General features: G+C 29.4%; 1 protein-coding gene and 1 long non-coding RNA gene across 2 annotated transcripts; both read right to left on the bottom strand.

Annotated features, from left to right (window-relative positions):
• Positions 1 to 4,969: 4,969 nt before the first annotated feature.
• On the bottom strand, positions 4,970 to 5,884 carry LOC109801809 (Calcium-binding EF-hand family protein). Its single transcript, XM_020362934.3, has one exon. It carries the CDS (start codon positions 5,634 to 5,636, stop codon positions 5,019 to 5,021), a length of 618 nt encoding a protein of 205 aa, XP_020218523.1. The 5' UTR covers positions 5,637 to 5,884; the 3' UTR covers positions 4,970 to 5,018.
• A 6,143-nt stretch (positions 5,885 to 12,027) lies between these two features.
• Positions 12,028 to 12,933, bottom strand: LOC145956966 (uncharacterized). Its single transcript, XR_014433396.1, has 3 exons — positions 12,730 to 12,933; positions 12,582 to 12,649; positions 12,028 to 12,493 (listed from the first exon to the last, which is right to left on the bottom strand). It is a non-coding gene; the product is annotated as an uncharacterized LOC145956966 (long non-coding RNA).
• Positions 12,934 to 19,342: the final 6,409 nt, after the last annotated feature.

The following is a 19,342-nucleotide window of genomic DNA, read 5'->3' as shown; positions in this document are numbered from 1 at the left end:
TCTCAAACCACATCCAAAGTCCCATTGAGATATCTAAACAACCATTTCAATGCATTCCAATGAAGTTGACCAGGATTTGTCATAAACCTACTAACCAAACTAATTGCATAAGCCAAATTTGGTCTGCAACACACCATGCCATACATGACACTGCCAACCCCACTAGCATAGGGAACAGACTTCATCTTGATCCTTTCTTCCTCAGTTTTAGGAACCTGAGAAATAGATAGTTTAGATAGAGATCCAAGAGGTGTATTGACAGGTTTAGATTGATGCATTCTAAACCTCTCAACTACTTTCTTCAAATAATTTTCTTGTGATAGGAACAATTCTCCTTCATTTCTGTTTCTAATGATGTCCATTCCCAAAATCCTCTTGGCAGGGCCAAGATCCTTCATTTCAAACTCAGAATTGAGCTTAGATTTGAAATTTTCTATCTCTTCCTTACTAGGACTTGCAAGAAGAATATCATCTACATATAGGAGTAGATATAACACATATTCCTTCTTTCTTTTAAGAACATATACACAACTGTCATACCTGCATCTATAGAAACCCAACTTCATCAAAAAATCATCGAACCTCTTGTACCACATTCTAGGACTTTGTTTTAGACCATATAAGGATTCTTTTAGTAAGCAGACTTTGTTTTCTTCTTCAGAGAAACCTTCTGGTTGTTGCATATAAATGGTTTCTTCAAGGTCTCCATGCAGAAAAGCAGTTTTGACATCTATTTGTTCCAACTCCAAGTCAAACTAGTTTACAATGCTAAGCAGAATCCTTATAGAACAACGCTTCACTATAGGTGAGAAAATCTCATTGTAGTCTACACCTTCAACCTGAGTAAATCCCCGGGCAACAAGTCTTGCCTTGAACCTTGGTGCTTCAACTCCTGGAATGCCATCTTTCCTCTTGAAGATCCATTTGCAGCTTATGACCCTTTTCCCTGTTGGCAAACTAACAAGCTTCCAAGTCAAATTCTTTTGTAGAAATTCCATCTCTTCATGTACAGCCTTCATCCAATCTTGTGCTTCACTGCTTTCCATAGCCTCCTTATAAGTCTTTGGTTCAAATCCTTGCACTTCATTTGCAGTATTAAGAGCATAGCAAATAAAGTCAACATAACCATATCTGCTAGAAGGTTTAAGAACTCTCCTTGCTCTATCTCTAACCAATTGATGACTTATATATCCTGATTTCCAACAGCTTCACCTGAACTTGAAGCTCCATCAGTGGTTTCTTCAGAATTTTCAGTTTGATTTATTTATGAAGAGTGTGTGGAAGACTCCACCTCAAACTGAACATGATCTTTGCTAGAGCTCTCTTCCATTTGTTGTTCTTCAAGTATTCCCAATTTGGTCTCATCAAAGGTAACATCCCTACTGATTATGCATTTTCCTCCACCTTTTTCCAACTTCCATAGCTTGTAGCCTTTCACTCCATCTGGATATCCTATGAAAACACATTTCACAGCTCTTGGTTCTAACTTACCCTCTTTCACATGAGCATAAGCTAGAGATCCAAACACTCTTAGATTGGAGTAATCTACAGGTTTTCCATGCCAAGCTTCCATAGGAGTTTTATGGTTCAATGCAGAAGAAGGACACTTATTTATGAGATATGCAGCAGTGGTAGCAGCTTCACCCCAGAATTTCTTTGACAATCCTGAACCAAGAAGCATGCATCTAACCCTTTCCAAGATAGTTCTATTCATCCTCTCAGCAAGCCCATTTTGTTGAGGTGTATGAGGGACTGTTCTATATCTTTTAATCCCCTAGTTCCTGCAAAACTCAGCAAACTGCTCTGAAAGAAACTCCAGGCCATTGTCAGTCCTTAATATTTTTAACTTGGTTTCAAGTTGGTTTTGGATCAGAGTATTCCAATCCTTGAATTTTTTATATGTTTCAGTTTTATCTTTTAGTACATACAACCACATTCTTCTAGTAAAGTCATCAACGATAGTGAGAAAATAAGAACCTCCACCTGGAGTTTTAACTCTAGAAGGTCCCCACAAATCAGCATGAACATACTCAAAAGGCCTACTAGAAACATGTATACCAGTTCCAAACTTTACCTTGTGAGACTTACCTAACACACAATGTTCACAAAATTATAACTTATCAAGCTTATCACCCTTGAGCAAATTCTGTTTTTATAGTTCAATTAGGCCTCTCTCACTTACATGTCCTAGCCTTAAATGCCATAGTTTTGTTTTATCAATGTCATTTCTAGCTATAGATGCATGAGCCATAACCGTAGATCCATCTAAGACAAACAAGCCATTATTCTTATCTTTGTTAACTTTAGCAATCACAAGAGATCCATTCAAAATTTTAAGTACACCATGTTGAGTCTTAGTAGCATAACCTAAACTATCAAACATGCTTATAGATATAAGATTTCTCTTGAGATCAGGCACATACCTCATATCTTTAAGGATGTATTCTCTGTTGTCAAACATTTTTAGCCTGATTGTGCCAATTCCTTGCACTTGACATGGATGATCATCTCCAAGCAACACTGTCCCTCCTTCCTTAAACTTCAAGGTTTCAAAATAGTCCTTCTTGGGGCACATGTGATAAGAACACCCTGAGTCCATAACCTAGTCTTTTTGTGTCTGTGAAGTTGTGACTACAAGAACATCAGCACTCTCATAGCCATCAGATATTGCAGCTATGTCAGCAGAATCAGCTGATGATTTTTGGTCCCTATTCCTCTCAGGACAGTTTTTCTTGAAATGACCAACCTTGTGACAGTAGAAGCACTTGAATTTTGACATGTCACCAATTTTAGATTTTGATCTAGCTTTCTTTCCTTTCTAACTTTGTCCCTTTTTCTCACTTCTGCCTCTTGACACATTCAAACTCTCCCCATTATCATCTGTCTTGTTATCTTGTTGTCTTTGCAACTCTTTAGTCCTAATTGAAGTTTGCACTTCATCCAGAGTAATGTCCTGTTCTTTGCCATAAAGAATGGCATCCTTGAAGTGTTCAAAATTCCTTGGTAGTGAGTTCAAAAGGAGCAGAGCCTTGTCTTCATCTTCCAGTTGTACTTCTATATTTTCCAAATCATCCAAGATCTTGTTGAACTCAGCTAATTGATCCACAATTGATTTTGTTTCTGTCATCTTGAATGAGTACAATCTTTGTTTCAAACATAATCTGTGAGCTAATGACTTTGTCATGTACAAAGACTCCAGCTTAAGCCACATAGCTGCAGCAGTTTTCTCTCTAGCAACCTCCCTGAGAGCCTTGTCACCTAGACATAGAATTATAGCACTCCTAGCCTTCTCAATCATGTTTGTTTTCTCCTTCTGAGTTAAAGAACTTACCATTTTTTCATCTCCTTTTATAGCTTCTGCACACCCTTGTTGAATCAAGATTGCTTCCATCTTGATCCTCCAAAGCCCGAAATCATTCTCACTAGAAAACTTCTCTATGTCATACTTTGTATTTCCCATTCTTGATAGTGTTTATCCCCACAGACGGCACCACTTGTTGGTCATTTAGCTTCTAACACCTAACAAGAAGATTAAAACATACAAGAACCACAAAATACTGGTGCACACATATGCACATAGATGCAAGAATTTATAAAATGCAGAAATTAAAGATGAGAGAAAAAGAAAGAAGAACACCAAGTTTTACGTGGTTCAGCCTTGAGGCTTACATCCACGGGAAGAGCAGCACCAATTCACTATGATCTTCAAACAATACAAGTTACAAGTCCCACAAGAACCTTCACCTTGTTCTACCACTCCTTGTAACTTTCACCCTTACTTGTTAAATCACTTTCCCACTCACCAAACTGACTTGTATTTATATTACATACAAGAGAGAAAGATAAGAAAAGAAAATATATACAGAATACAAGGGAATCCAAGATTAAACCAGAATCATAGCCAACTAACAGAAAAGAAGTTAGTTGAGAAACTATTTTTATTTTATTTTGTTTTAGTCACACAGATCAACAGAATGCATTTTATTAGTATATCTAGACTCTAGGTGGTCAGATAAACAGAACGAAATTATCAAAAGTTCAAAGCTCTTCTGGTTCCTTGTCTTCCAAATCTTCCATAGATTTAAGGGAGATAACGTTGTAATATATAGCAAACACACATATGGATAACCGACGTTAAAGAACATCCGTTACTTTATCTCTTTGAAAGTATAAGGAACACTAATATATAAAGACTTAAGTTTTACAAGACCGAATAATGTGGAACTTCTTTTGAAATAGATATACAAACGCCACATATGCATTAGATAATTTCTAGTTCGAATTTGGGGGAGTACAGCTGTTGAGGTGATCTCATAGGTCGGTCCATGACAATAACAACAAAGCCCCCACTTCTAGACATTATGTGAACATATGTAATTCATTCCACCAGAATATGTCAATTAGATTGTCTCGAGTGGCAAGAAAAAAATTGAGTGCTTCTCACTTAAAAAATTAACTTTAGAGGGCAACATAAGTGTCCATATTCGTGGCTTTCATCCATGGAGCAAAGTAGTACTATAATGGGTACTGCTGTACTAGACATCCAATGCAAAATTTATGAACAAATGCATATTAATATTACCTTTCTTGCATCCTTCCAGCAATAATTTGTCTTTAGATGGAATCATTGGGAGCTCTATTATAGTCTAAAAAGCCAAGGTATCTACAAAATAGATACCTTCTATTCTTTTGTTCAGAACTTTACGAGGAAATTTGACTTTTCGCAGAAATTTGTTCATCTCACAGTACTATCTTTTCTATGTTTCTTCCGTATTTTCTTCATATATATATATATATATATATATATATATGTGTGTGTGTGTTTTCTTCATGGATTTTAGTTCATAGAAAGCATTTCCATCAGAGTTTTTTAGGGCTGTCGACAATCACAACTTTCCAGTGTACTTATTTTTCTGTTAGATTCAAACATTGATGAAAACATTATGAAGAAGCAATAACTCAGAGAACATATTAAACTAACTCATATAATATATAAATGAAAAAAGAGAACAAACAAATCAGCAGAAGCGATTTTCCATAATCTTTACAAATTCAATGAAATCTATTCTTCCATCTTGATTTGTATCAAAGACCCTGATCATCTTGTGGCAGTTCTCAAGTTCTGCTGCTTCCTTCAATCCCAAAACACACAGAACTCTCTGCAACTCCTCTGCAACAATAAACCCATCTTTGTTCTCATCAAAAACATCAAAAGCCTGCTTCACCTCCTCCAGACTTGGCTCCTGCTCCTCAAACAGTTCAGAAAGCTCCTTGGAACCATACTTCTCCTGAAGTTCCTCACTTTCTGAGCTGCAAAAAAATCCCAGTTTTGCCATCACCATTTTGACTTCATCCCTCTCAAGATTCTCACAATCTCTTGTGCCATTTGACTCATTATCTTGGTGGCTAAACTCAGACTTTGATATCTTCTTTTCTTCCCTCACCTCTGAGTAATCAGAATAAAGTTGGCACACGAGGAAAAACCAGAAACTCAGGAAAAAACTCTGGATTTTGTTGAAAAATGTACAGAACAAGGGAAGGTCTAACAAACCAAACAAGGAAGAAGTTGAGTTTCCATCATTCTGAGATGCTTTCCCCTCAGAAATAAGGAAGTCAAGTTCCCTAATAACATTCATGGCTGCAGATATGTTCAAATATAGATGAAGAGGTAGAATCCTGTGGCGATCCCTTGTGTAAGGGGTTGAAAATTGCAAATTGTTAAGTTGTTATTTAGCCTATGAAAACGAGAAATGTTATTGTTGATGTTATTGTTGTTTGAGGGGTGTGGAGGGTTGGTTATATAATTCAGAAGTTGGAACATTGAAGCAGCCAGGATGGTCAGCTTTGAAAGGTGAAGGAAGCTGCTTGACAAGTTCATTCATAGAAAGAAAGTGCTAGAATATAAGTAAATGGTTATTTCTTGACAGCTTCAAAGGAAATTTCCTGTTTCCTTATTCCATATTATATGGAATTTTTCCAGGTTGATGTGGTCGTTTGAAAGAGAGGCATATCAGGCTGGCCTGCTTTTTCCATGTCTTTGTCTTTTTCTGATTTCATTTTTTCTACAATAAATGTATTTCCGGCAAGACTTTCTGTTGTCAAAGGAAATTGCAATCAGTAGTTTCCAAGAAGTGAGTGACCACTACGTGCCTAACAATATGGCGTGTGTCACATTTCCACTTATTCCACGTAATTCTCTTGTAATATTATATATTTTTATCAGTTAAATTATCATGTATTGTTAATATGAATTATACAGAAATTATTTTTGAGATAATTTTTATAATAATTAATAAACTTACTTTATAATATAATTTGTGATTAGACGATTTCATAATATTTTTTTTAACATTCTAAGTATGTTTTAATAAATAAAAAAAGTGTTTATAGTTATAGATTTTGGTGCAGTGTGAAACTGCCATTTCGGCTATCTTGTTTCCTTCAAATTTTCCATGTCCACTTATATTTGTAGTTGTCAACTGACATACGTCACTCTATTTAAGGGATTTTATAAACTATCTTTGAGTGAGTTTTTACATTTGCTAATTGTTATTTAGGTCAGTTTAATGTATATTAGGGTTCAATGTTTGTAATAGTTTTAACTTTTAACAAATCACCTTCTCCTCAATCACTATTTCATGTAATCTTCTCGTCCGTTCATTATTCCGTAACTCTTATAATTTTATTTCATGTTCTTTCTCGCTATTGCCAACAATTGTTAGATCATTTCTTTTGTTACTTAATAACATCAAAATTTGGGAAATTGAAGAGAAAGAGGTGTTGCATTTTGAAAGAAAAAACGTTGTGGGACCAAATTTTAGAATATGTGCCGTTTTCATGGAGGAAATTTTCTACGGAATTTTATGGAAAGCATTTTCCATGAAATGGGTGAGTTTACTTTTACCAAAGGTAATAGAATATTGGTGGAAGACGAGTAGACGACCATGTAACCCTTTTACACTTCTTTATTCCCTTCCTCGAAGGGAACCTAGAAATTCAATGTCCAATAAATAACCCTTGATTTTACCTTGAAACATAGGTATTAACTTGTCTCTAAAATCTTCAATGTGAAACAATACGAGTACAGAAACTGCTAAAAATTAAAATTGTACCGTTCCTTTAACGTTGGTATTTTTATTTTTTTACTGCTGATTATATATTTCATAAATCATAATAAAATTGATACAAGTACATGACTAAAAGTATGTGAACTAGTATGAAATCTAGATATTCTTGTTAGAGTATGAACAACTTGATTGACTTGTCTACTAACAAAATTTATCGAAGAATTATGAATCAAACTAAATTTCTTTTTACATAAAGTTAAAATATGATCAAACTCTATTTATACAGGAGTTAGAATGTATGTCATAAAAAACATACTTGTAGTTAAGTTCAAAATAGACGTTATGGACACACATACTAATGATCCAAATGATTGTTGTTAATAGGGATGATGTCTCAACTTTATGAACATGAAAATTACATGTATGATAAGATGTCATTAATGAAACAAATTCACCTTTTTCATTTCAAATACAAACCTTCATGCCATAAGTAATCAAATATGTAAAAATAGAGGTGATTATGTTGGACTTCATCATACCAGAAATAGGTTTAGTCCTGCTTTGGTAGCTAGTATTAGAATTCAAATTTTGGCAAGAAATACTTACAATAGGTGACTCTTTAATAGCTTTTCAGTGTCAAATATAATATTTGACAACATTGAGTGACATATTTATTGACTTCTCTAAAACTTCCCAAGCATTTTCATTGTGTCAATGCCAAAAGCACCAAATGGTGGATATAAAAAGCAATTTTTAGTCCTTATGTAAATATTTTAGAATATGAAAAATGCATTCTTTTAATATTATTATTATTTTAGATTTCATAAAAATAACTCTTCTACTCTATACATAGATTAGGATAACAAGTGTATCACTTTTTGATACAAATTTATTAAAGAAGCTTAGTCTCTCAATTAATAGTTAAATACATTACTCTTAATTGTGATGATTGAATAATTTATGAAGAAACAAATTAATATTACATTAAAAACTGAGAATATCATTCATTTTGAGACATTTTTTAAATGTTAAAACTACTATAATTGTGAAATGAATGAAATATTATAAAATTTCTTAATATATCGTTTATTTTTTATATTAATTAAATTCTTTGTTATCAATTTTTTTTTATATATTTTAGAAAATAAATAATTAAAGATAATATATATATATATATATAATGTTTCATTAATATTAAAAAATGACAATCAAAACCAAATAATTTTTTTTAATATATCAAACAAAATAGAACGGATATAGACAGATCGGTACCATAGTAACAAAGGATACCTTTGACTTTTGGTATGATAGTTTTAGCAGGTAAGAGTACCCAAATTATTTATCCAAAATCCTCCTTTATTAGTTCAACCAATCTTATTGACTTGGACTCAACTCAACAAGTGAGATGTTATTTAGAAGCTATGCTTTAACAGTCAAGACTGGTTCAACGATTATTTAGATAAAAAAAATCTTAAGATGAGATTTCTTTAAAGATTATTTATTAGAATTATTGTAGTTTTAATTTTATTTTATTTTATTTTTAGTATTTTGAGATGCAATAACATTTCTTTTTTATCACTACATAGCCAACTTGTATTACAGAAATGAGGGTATAAAAAAATTTAAATATATTTCTACTTCCTTTTAAGATAAATTTATTTTTAATTTTTCAAATTTAAAATTATTATTTTTAGTTTTATAATTTTTAAAAATTTTATTTTAGTCTCTTAGATCATTAATAACATGTTTGAAAATGAGATATTAAGATATTTATACAGCATCAACTAGATTTAATGTAATATTTTTACTAACAATTATATTAACAAATAGACTTTACAAGACAATATTTAACAAGTTATTTAACAAAATTTGAATATAAGATCTAAAATAATATTGTTTTAAATTATAAGAACTAAAAATATTAATTTTAAATTTAAAAGACTAAAATAAATTTATTTTAAATTTAAAAAACTGAAAATATATTCAAACCTAAAAAAATCACCAAATTATCGACAAAGGAAGACTCCAGTTTTTTTTTTTTCTCTGTTTCGGTCGTGGGAAGACTTCAGCTTCGGCCTTTAAGATCAAGTGTTGGACCCATATAGTTTTTGGGCCAATATTAGAGATATCCAACGACACAATTTTTTTACAATAAAAAGTAACTAGTTTTGTACTTCTTTTCAGTTTTTGCCGTGAAGAATATAAATATATAATTTACCCTACGTAAGTGATGTATTTGTTAATTTAAAGAGTCAAATTAGTTAGTTGGTTAGTTAACACTAAATAATTAAAAAAAACTTCATTGAATATATATTTGTATGTAATGATATTGATCATCAATAATTATCCTCAAGGAAATTTATTAACTCTTTTAAAGTTAAAAAGTAGGTAAAATAAAACTTTGTTTACCATTTTCCTCATCTAAATATTTTCTATTAATTTTACATTTTCTTCTTGGGATAAATTTTTTTTATCACACTTTTATGTACTTGAAACTTACAATATAACCTAATTCAAGACCTAAGTATTAGGATATAAATAAAATTTTGCACATTAAAAAATGAGAAAAAAAATTATAAACTTAAAAAATACATGCATATTTAATTAAAATATTGAAGTTTTTTGGATGATGATTAGAAGTAAATCTATGAAAATTTAGGTTTTAAAGTGAACAATATTATATCAATGTGTATATGTGTGTAAATAATTGTTTTACAATAAAAACGTCATAATCCTCTTAAAAAATATATCTCACAATAAATAAACTACAAAATAATTAATCATAAATATTTTAGCCAATGATTCAATGTAAAATATATTTTCACAAAATATAAATAACACCAACAAAAATACAACACAAAACATACATTTTCTTGAATAAGAGGTTAGATCTTATGTTTGAGAGAGTAATCCTTAAAATGAAAACTAAATTCCACACATTATGAAAGGATGATGAGTTTGAGTTTATAAAATATTACGCTATATTGGAATAAGACTTTTTGAGTGATAAGTGATAATCAAAAATAAATTTATAAAAATTTAACCCCAAAATAAATAATAATATATTAATATAAAAATGTAAGTAATACTATATATAACAAAGTATAATACTTATCTTAAAAATATATCTCTATAAAATAAATACAAAACAATTCATCACTAATTTCAACACATGTGCCATATTAATATGATGAATTAACCTCCAAAAGATTTGAGAAACTTCAAATTAATTTTCCCGATGAAGAAGAATAGTCTTAATAAATAAATGAGTTAAATCAATAAAAGCAAAAGTGTGTTTTAATTTGACAAGTGTCTACTTTCTTTTAACTGCCAAATAATTGAATCCTAATAGCCATAGAAACCGAAAGAAATTGAAACAAACAAAATGGACTTTCAACTATATCTTTTTGGCAATTACTTGACTGCATATTTTACTTACCATGTTTAATGGTTTTCTATATTTTTTCTCTCTACATTTTAATAATAGGTAAACATGTATATTTAATTTACATGTTATTTAATATGTTATTGAAGATCATTGATTTGTTAATATTGTAATTAAATCTTACAATTTATTAATATTTTTTAATTTTTATCTTTATTTTTCCCTTTTTCTTATTCATTTTTTTTCTCCTTTTGAATCCAAATAATTTTTTCACTGTATAATTTTTAAATAACTATTTATTTTTAATTTTTAAATATTAATTAAGGAGAATTCACTAAAATTATTTTAAGTTCTTAAATTTTAATTGAAAAAAATAAAATAAATATATAAATATATATTAAAAACCATACTTTGGAGTAAATGAGCTTTCAAATTTTTTCTATAAATTTAATAAATTTTTTAGATTATCAATTTTAGTGTTCATAAAAACATCTGTTTCACTCAAACAAAAAGTAAAGACTCGTAATATTGAAATTAGTGAAGTAGTTACAGCGGATTTCAAACTACAAAAATTGTCATAACTCATAATATATATATATATATATATATATATATATATATATATATATATATATATATATATACCAAATTAATTTGCCAACGTCATTCAAACATGGTAACCATCTCATATTCCGCATTAAATTAAATTTAATTGGAATGTTTAAACGTTCTCAATTGTTTTTCATCTAAAAAAATGTTACTTTAATGTAAGGGGAAAAAAGAAGTTGGAAATTATTAATTCCTCAAAAACAGATAACAAGATAGTATATTCTCCTCCTCTCATTAACATAAAGAATTAGTACGTCAAACCTATAAAATGACGTCTATGTGATATTTCCCATACCATGCTAAAATTCAAAGAATGCATACATCATCCTGCAAAATTTGGTTGACTAAATAGTCTCAAAGCATTCTAAGAATCTAAAACAACAAAATAACTAATTTAAAAATAGCAGCAATAATTAGGTCAAATTTTATTTGGCAAGTGAAGAGAAAATAGCACGTACACTATTGTTTGTTACCCCACCCCACTAATAAACCACTTCCTTCAGGGCTCGGCAGAGAGTGATTATCTTGTTAGAATTTCTTATTTTAGTATATAAATAAATATATTAATTACAACACAAAGATGTTGTAAATAAATAAATCACATATGAGGGGAAATTCAATTTTATTTTGTTACATATATCTGCTCACAGTACCCCATATTGCACGTGAGGATAATTAACAACACTTTGGTTAACTTAAAATTTGGCTAATCATGCATCGATTGAGACAAACTTACTCGTAAGTCAACCATTAACTTACATGTCTCTGATCATTTAAATAATCCATGGAAAAAGAGATATGTATCTCTTTTTATTAGTTGGTCCATGCAGGAAGCTGCAAATAACACCTACCCACCATGTACTGAAAACACAAATTGAATTTCAACTTTGTGAATTGAAGCCAAACCAGCCAGCTAAATAACATGCATGACATAACAAGATAATAATGCAAGAGAAAAAAAAAAAAGAAAAAAAAAGTGTTGTTATATAAAGAATATTATACGAGTTGTTGTATGAAAAATACAACTCAAACATGAATTATTTGATTCCATTCTCCCATATAAGCACATGTCAGTGCTAATGAAATATTGGATTGCAAAATAACTAAACACTTATTTATTAGTGTAATTCACAATTTGCATTTTGAAAGCACAAGAAAATTAACATCAACACAATTACCACAATCCTAATTCTATGATTCTGGAGCCAAGTTTAACACAATTACAAAATAAAACTGATCAGAAAGACATAAAGCATCATTTGTGAAATTCGAATCTTGTTCTTGGATTAACTTATGGAGTTGGAGGATGAGTAGGAGTTGGAGTTGGTGAAGGAGGGCTGAAAATATACCCATTCTTGGGATTGATATTGGGTTGTGGATCAGCATAATCCGCAATCTCATACTTGACACTTGTGCGATAGTGAACATTAATCTGAAGGAAAAACAAATATAAAACTATGAAAGGCAACAAATAAAACTAAATATTAATTTATGTTTGATTTTGTGGGTAAAAAAAAAACCTCTCGTAAAGGAACAGTTTCTACATCCTCCTCGTCCTCAGTCTCCATCAGTGCCACCCTCCCGAATCCTTAAAATTGACAAAAAAAAAGAAGGTGACAACAAGAGGGACAAAACCAAAATTGTGAGTTCATGTGAGAAATAGCATACCATGATGAAAAGAGAGAAAGAAGAGGGACGAAAGAAGAAGAAGAAGGAGAAAACGTGAGTGACCCATAATTTATTTTTTGGAGAAGAATGAAACGGTGAGTGTGTGTGAGAGTGTGGTGTAAATATATGAGCGTCAGATTCGGAAGAGAACAATAATTTTCGGAACCGACTATGAGTTAAGCTCAGAAGTCAGATCCAACGAATCTTATGAGTTACGAAACTCTGCTATTTAGTTAGTTACCCATACCCTGTGCTTTTTCTTCACACCTCCTACATTATTGTTGCCACAAAGATAAATTTAGATTTAGATTTTTGTTGCTTTTAATAGTCCCACTTGATTTAAGTAGGATTCAATCTATAGAAATCAACCTTAGTGTTAGGAATTTATTTTGAAAAAAAAATAGTGCATAATTAATGGATTAGTAATAAAAAAAATTGTTTAATGTTTAATATCATTTTGATTTAAGAAAGGTAAAAAGAAATCAATTTAAGATGATTATTATTTTTCTCTTTTACTTTTATATTTTTTTATGAAAGGAAAACGACTTTTTTCTTTTTAGCATTATTACGTATTATTGAAACTTAAAATAGAGTATTATAACATATTTGATTTAATTATAAAATAATTTTTTACTTGTTATTATACAATTATATTTCTTTAAACATTTTATGTATTACTTTATTATTATTATCAACAATTTTCTTATAATTATATCATTAATACTACAAAAATATAGTAACTAATTAATATCTACCAAAAATTGTAAACTCATACAAAATATCATAATTTATTTCATATTTAACTATTATGTTAGACTATTAAATGATAAATTAATATCTCAAGTGATTCAATTAGATTAATTTTGTTTTTATAAAACAAATGAGATTAATTTTTATTAGTTGAATAGCACATGTATTTAAAAATAAAATATAAAAAAAGGACATGCATGCCAGGTGTCAAATGTTCACCACTTGTGTATGCCAACCCTACATGCTACAGCCGAGCTTGGATCTTGCACCACATACTATGATAATTCGAATGAGACAACTTTGGAGAATTTTTAAAGTTAGCTTCTTTCAAGTACCTTTTGTCAAATTTTTAGGCAAATAAGATAAAATAGTTTAAATATTTAATCAGAAATTCATATGGAGTATACTAAATTTATTAATTAAAAATATTTAAAATTTATACGTATTATAATTTATGATTAATTAACCGTATAAAATATAATTTATATACTATGTGTGCATATCACTTTTAATGGGCAACTCACTGTCTGTACAGTTAATTAATACATAAGAGTGGGCTACTTTTGGTGGGTAATAAAGACACTCTTCCACTAACAAAAGTTAGTATAAATTATGATCATATGGCCTTCACATTTTGGGCAAAATGGGATTCACTTTCTATACACTAGCTTATTTTACTACTACTTTTTCATTTTCTTGCTATTTATATTTAAATTAATTGAAAATACACAATATAATATTCTATCTTTTAATATACATATTGTTTCACTCAGTTTTAATAAAAGTTTACTTTATACACCATAAATAAATAAATTTTAAGATAAAATACTTGACTATTAAAATATTGTGCTGATTTTTTTTAAAAGAATATTTTATTTTTATAAATATTAAAGATCCTAAGATTTTGTTTGGAGAAGAGGTAGGAATAGAAGAGAATAAGAAAGAATTGATTTGATACAAATTAGGTAAAAAAATTGATTGAAATAGAATAGAATTTGTAGTTGTTTGATAGAGTGAAATTAAGTAAGAAATATAGTGAATTTGATATTTACAATTACTATTTTACCCTCATTTTATAATATAATTAGAATTAATATTTTTTGTTTTATGTAGTTTTACACCATTTTCAAAATCCACAAGAATCCCTCAATGGAAAGGGTATTTTTATAATGTGCAACTTACTTCTAATTCTTCAAAATTCTCTTTAAATATCCTCTAATAAACACAGATGTCTTTTTTTTTTTCAAATTCACTCTAATCTACTCTAATCTATCCCCTCCCTATTAAATCACTTCCACCAAACAAAAGACTAAATATCATTAGTTTGTGGTTAAAAATAATATTAGATAATCAATTTGACGTTAAAAATCATTTAAAGACTTATATATTAAAGTAATTATTATTTTAAAATATATATATTTCTCTACTCCGTCTATTTTTTTTTTAAAAAAAACCTCATCTCACTATTGACAAAAAGAAAAAACTTTATCTATCACGCTATTTATCAAGTAAAAAATTTAGGATGTGTTTGGAGTGGTAAAAAGTTTTTAGTTTTCAAGTGTAATATTCAAAACAAGAGTTTGACAAAAATAAAGTTGAAATGATTTTCAATTCAATTTCAAAATATTTTTACATTTATTTTCATAATTAAGCAAAAAAATATTTATAAACTTGATTTTTAATTTTAAAAAACACAAACTTTCACTGTATATTTTTGATAATAATTATTCACATCATCACAACTATTACTATTATTAATACCACTAATATTACTATTAGTATCATCGGTATTAATTTTTGTTAAACAATTTCTTCCGATATGGCAAGCGAACCAATCGCACAAGTAGTAAGTAGAAGTAATAGTCGTTCTTCCTAAAGGACTTGAGTAATACAATGGCAATATGTGGAATTAAAGCTAATACAGACTAAAGAATGATTTCATATTTGATGGATTGTAATTGTTAAGTTAAAAAGAGCAAATGAACTAAAGTGAACTTTCATCAAACACTTGGAATGTAGTTTTGAAAATTAACTTATATGAATGAAATGTTAGGGTTAGACTTCACCAACTTTAATCTCATGCATAAGAAACATTCCTTCCCATTCAAACATTAATGTTATCCCACTAATTTACTCTAGTTCCAATTCCTTGGTTAAAAGAGCCTAAGTTTCATTATGAAATATCAATCCCTAGAATACTTCAATAAATCCACTTGCATTAAGTAAAAGGGCTCCAAACAACAAGTAAATCATGTTCCATTCCTAGACACATGTTTACTAGGTACCACATTCTCAAACAAGATTACCAATGATATTCCCACACCAAAAGTAATCACAAATCATGTAATAGTTGATCATTCCATACAAGCATTAAGCACAAGAACATGATACTAACATTTGAACGAAGAAGATATATATATATATATATTCAAACAAGTTACATGAGAGTCAAGTTGGATACATCTAACCCCAACAAAGGGGTTTTAGCAATCCATGTCCATGAGATTAGCAAGATACATTAAAAGAGGAAGAATGGAAGAAACCCAATGAGAAACAATGGTGAAGAGGTGAGCCCTAGCTTCTCCCTTTGACCTGTACTTCGCTCCTCCTTTGGTCCCTCCTTCCAAATTATCCCCTTTCGCGCTCAGCCAGAAATTATATCAAGCCACGCAACTCTTTAAGTGACGCGCTCAGCGCGCTACGATACGCGCTTGGCGCATGACGGGAGGCGCGCCGGGCGCGTGATTGAACACGCCCAGCGCGATGCCAAATCTCCATCAACTCAGCCTGATCTATTGCGCTGAGCGAGCTGAGATATGGGCTCAGCGCGAGTCTACTGAAAATGCCAGCTAGCATCACTGGAATTCAATCGAGCTTCTTCTCTTTGACATGACTTCTTTCCACATGATTACCTATCCAAAAAATCACAAAAAATGAGGATTAAATATGTATAACCCTGTATGTGTAACCAAAGTGTCTTTACTTGCAAAAGAGAAGTTAAATTGAGGATTACATAAGTCAAAAGTTAGAAAAGAGTTGAATGTGTTAACAAATTTGGTATTAGAATGTAAGTAAAAATTAACATTATCAATCTTCACCATCATTATTATTAACATCATAGTCACCACAACTAATAGTACCATTATCATCATTATTATCCGGTCAACATCAACATCATTACTAATTTACTATCATCAACACCAATATTATTACGGTTGTTATCACTATTATTATTATTAATATCGTTACCTCTAATATTATTGTGACCAAGCAAATACACACTTAAGTTAATTTTTATAGAATAAAAAAAGTTCAAAGTGAGTTTATTTTAAAATAAAAAACTGGTCATAATTTTTTAAGTTTTTCAAAATTCAACCCAAACAAACCTTTAGTTATTTACTCCGTAAAGCAGTCAAAACAATCATCTGGTTTGACTTGTTATATTAGTGCCAAACAAGAAAGTAAAATTAGATGTATATTCAAAAAATAATTGCATGTGTAAAAGATGGGCCATGTGATGAGTCATAAATTTAACAATGTCACATTTCTAAACAACTTTTCACTCCTGAGCACAAGTGAAAGCTTAAAATTAAATGATGTCTAACTTGAGTAAAATATGGAGAGGTTAATTTTAGATGTTAAATAAAATATTGTTATTTTTTTAAAATGTTTATAGACATGGTCTAATTTAATAACTAATCTATGTTTTCAGAGTTTAATTTTTTTTAACCAAATATTATTTTAATACATATAAGAATTGAACTTTGAGAGCATCAAAATAAAATATTACTCTTATTTTGTATTAACAATAATGCATTTTAAAAATTAAAAACATAATCATAATAATAGACTTAAAGTGATAATAATTTATATAAAGGTTAAATTCAAAAATAAGATTGAAATTAAACATTTTAGCATAATAATTTGATGCAAAGGAGAAATCTCTTATAAATTTCATTTACTTTTTATTTGTGAAACCGATGTGAAAATTCATACAGCCATGAAAAATATTTTAAAAAAATATGAAATAATGTATCATACAATTCCCTTTAAGGAAATATATAAAGACGAATAACAAAATTGTTTGGTCTCAAAAGTTTAAAACTATCGGCCAAAATGGTTCATGTTCAATACTTCAATCAATCTGATTTTAAAGTGGACCAAATGCTGTGTTGTTTGGCAGATATATCACTGACTCATTCACCAAACTTTAGCACAACCTTTGCAAACTAATTACATTTCGCATATGTTCCTACCCAAGTCACCATCAGTACCTCTCAATTAGGGACTAAAATGAACAGAAAATCCAAGACAAAAAGATAAATATTAAAGTTATAGAAATGTTGGTGTATGCAACAATATTTCTTATGAAAAGTCTAGATAGAGTGACAAATAAAATAAATTAAAATAAAATAAAAAGTCTAGACAGAATGAATGGTTGCCTTTCGAAGAAATAATTCCTCTTAAATCACTTTTCGAAAGAATTTAAAGAAAAAAAAATGAAAGTTACAATTTTTTTAATGCAAGGGTGGCCAGAAACTTTTCTATTAAACTTTGTGATATATATTCATGCTTTTCATTCTTTTTTTAAAAAATTGAAACATAATGTGAGAAGAGTAATGGATCCGTTTATTTAAACTTAAAAAGAAGTGTTTCTAAATAAATGCTTTTAAAAAAAGTAATGGTTTAAGAAACAAATAAGAGTTGTTTCTTAAAAACGCAAAAAAAATGCTTATTTTAAAAATAAAAGTTTAGACAAATACATCAAAATGTAAAACGATATTTATTTTATTTAAAAAAAAAACACTTTTATAAGAAAAAAAGTTTAAACAAGTAGACTTAATATAGTAAACAGTATTAAAAAAAATAATAATCTAATTTAATAGTTAAAATTGTAGTAATTTTTTTTAACTTTTATTTTTGTAAACCTTGTCTTTAATTTCTAATTTTATGAAATGCTTTTCAGTTTAATTTTTTTTTAACAAAACAACATTTACTTTAGTTTTTAATATTAGTAAATATATATATATATAGTAATAATAGGTAAAATAAATGAAAATTTATAAAAGTTGGAAATTAAAATAACTTTTAATAAAGTTGAAAATTAAAAGGATAATTCAAAAGAAAAAAGAGGCTAAATAAACCTAATATCTTTTAAACCTAAAATTCATGAATTCGACATGGCATTCTAACCCGTTTGATCCATTAAGCCGAGTCAAATTAGTCTGATTCTAATTGAGCCTTTCATTTTAAGATTCAATCAATCCGATCTAACCGGTAATCAAATAATTTTTCCAAAAACTCATGTTATGATAGTCAACGATTATCTTTTCAGCTATGCTTTGAAAGAATGCATTGGATCGGTATTTGGTCTGGTCATGAATATAAATATCATTATCTTTTTAATAATATCTTCGTTTAGTCATTCTTTAGTCAAATATTCATGCCATTAAATCAACAACCATGTTATTATGTAATGTAATTGCAAAACTGCCAAAAGCCCGGTATTGCTGACATATAGATGGAAGCTTTAAGCTTGAATTTCACATTTCAGCTGATTGCAAGTTAACAGTCTCACCAAACAACTACAAGTTTCAAGCCATGATATAACTAGCAATCATGGGCTTTTGTTGACAATAACCTAAGATGTTGACACATTTCAGCAATACTGTCAAAACCATCATTCCGCATAAGCATTACAAGGTCTTGGTATATTAATATCAAATGCTACTCAATTTCAAGAAGAAATACAGAGAAAGTTAAGAATGCATAATTCATCGGGAATGTGGTCTAGTTTGGGTTAACTTTTAGCTTATGAGTGCTTTTCAATTGAGATGAGTAATTGATTCTTAACTTGCAGAAA

The sequence above is a fragment of the Cajanus cajan genome, chromosome 4 (genome assembly GCF_000230855.2).
Source record: "Cajanus cajan strain Asha chromosome 4, NIPB_CcT2T_4, whole genome shotgun sequence".
Lineage (NCBI taxonomy): Eukaryota > Viridiplantae > Streptophyta > Magnoliopsida > Fabales > Fabaceae > Cajanus > Cajanus cajan.
This window is presented reverse-complemented; position numbering and strand designations above follow the sequence as displayed.

Bases quoted from the DNA above. Each gene is read 5' to 3' on its own strand.
- LOC109801809 (XM_020362934.3), bottom strand. From the start codon at position 5,636: ATGAATGTTATTAGGGAACTTGACTTCCTTATTTCTGAGGGGAAAGCA.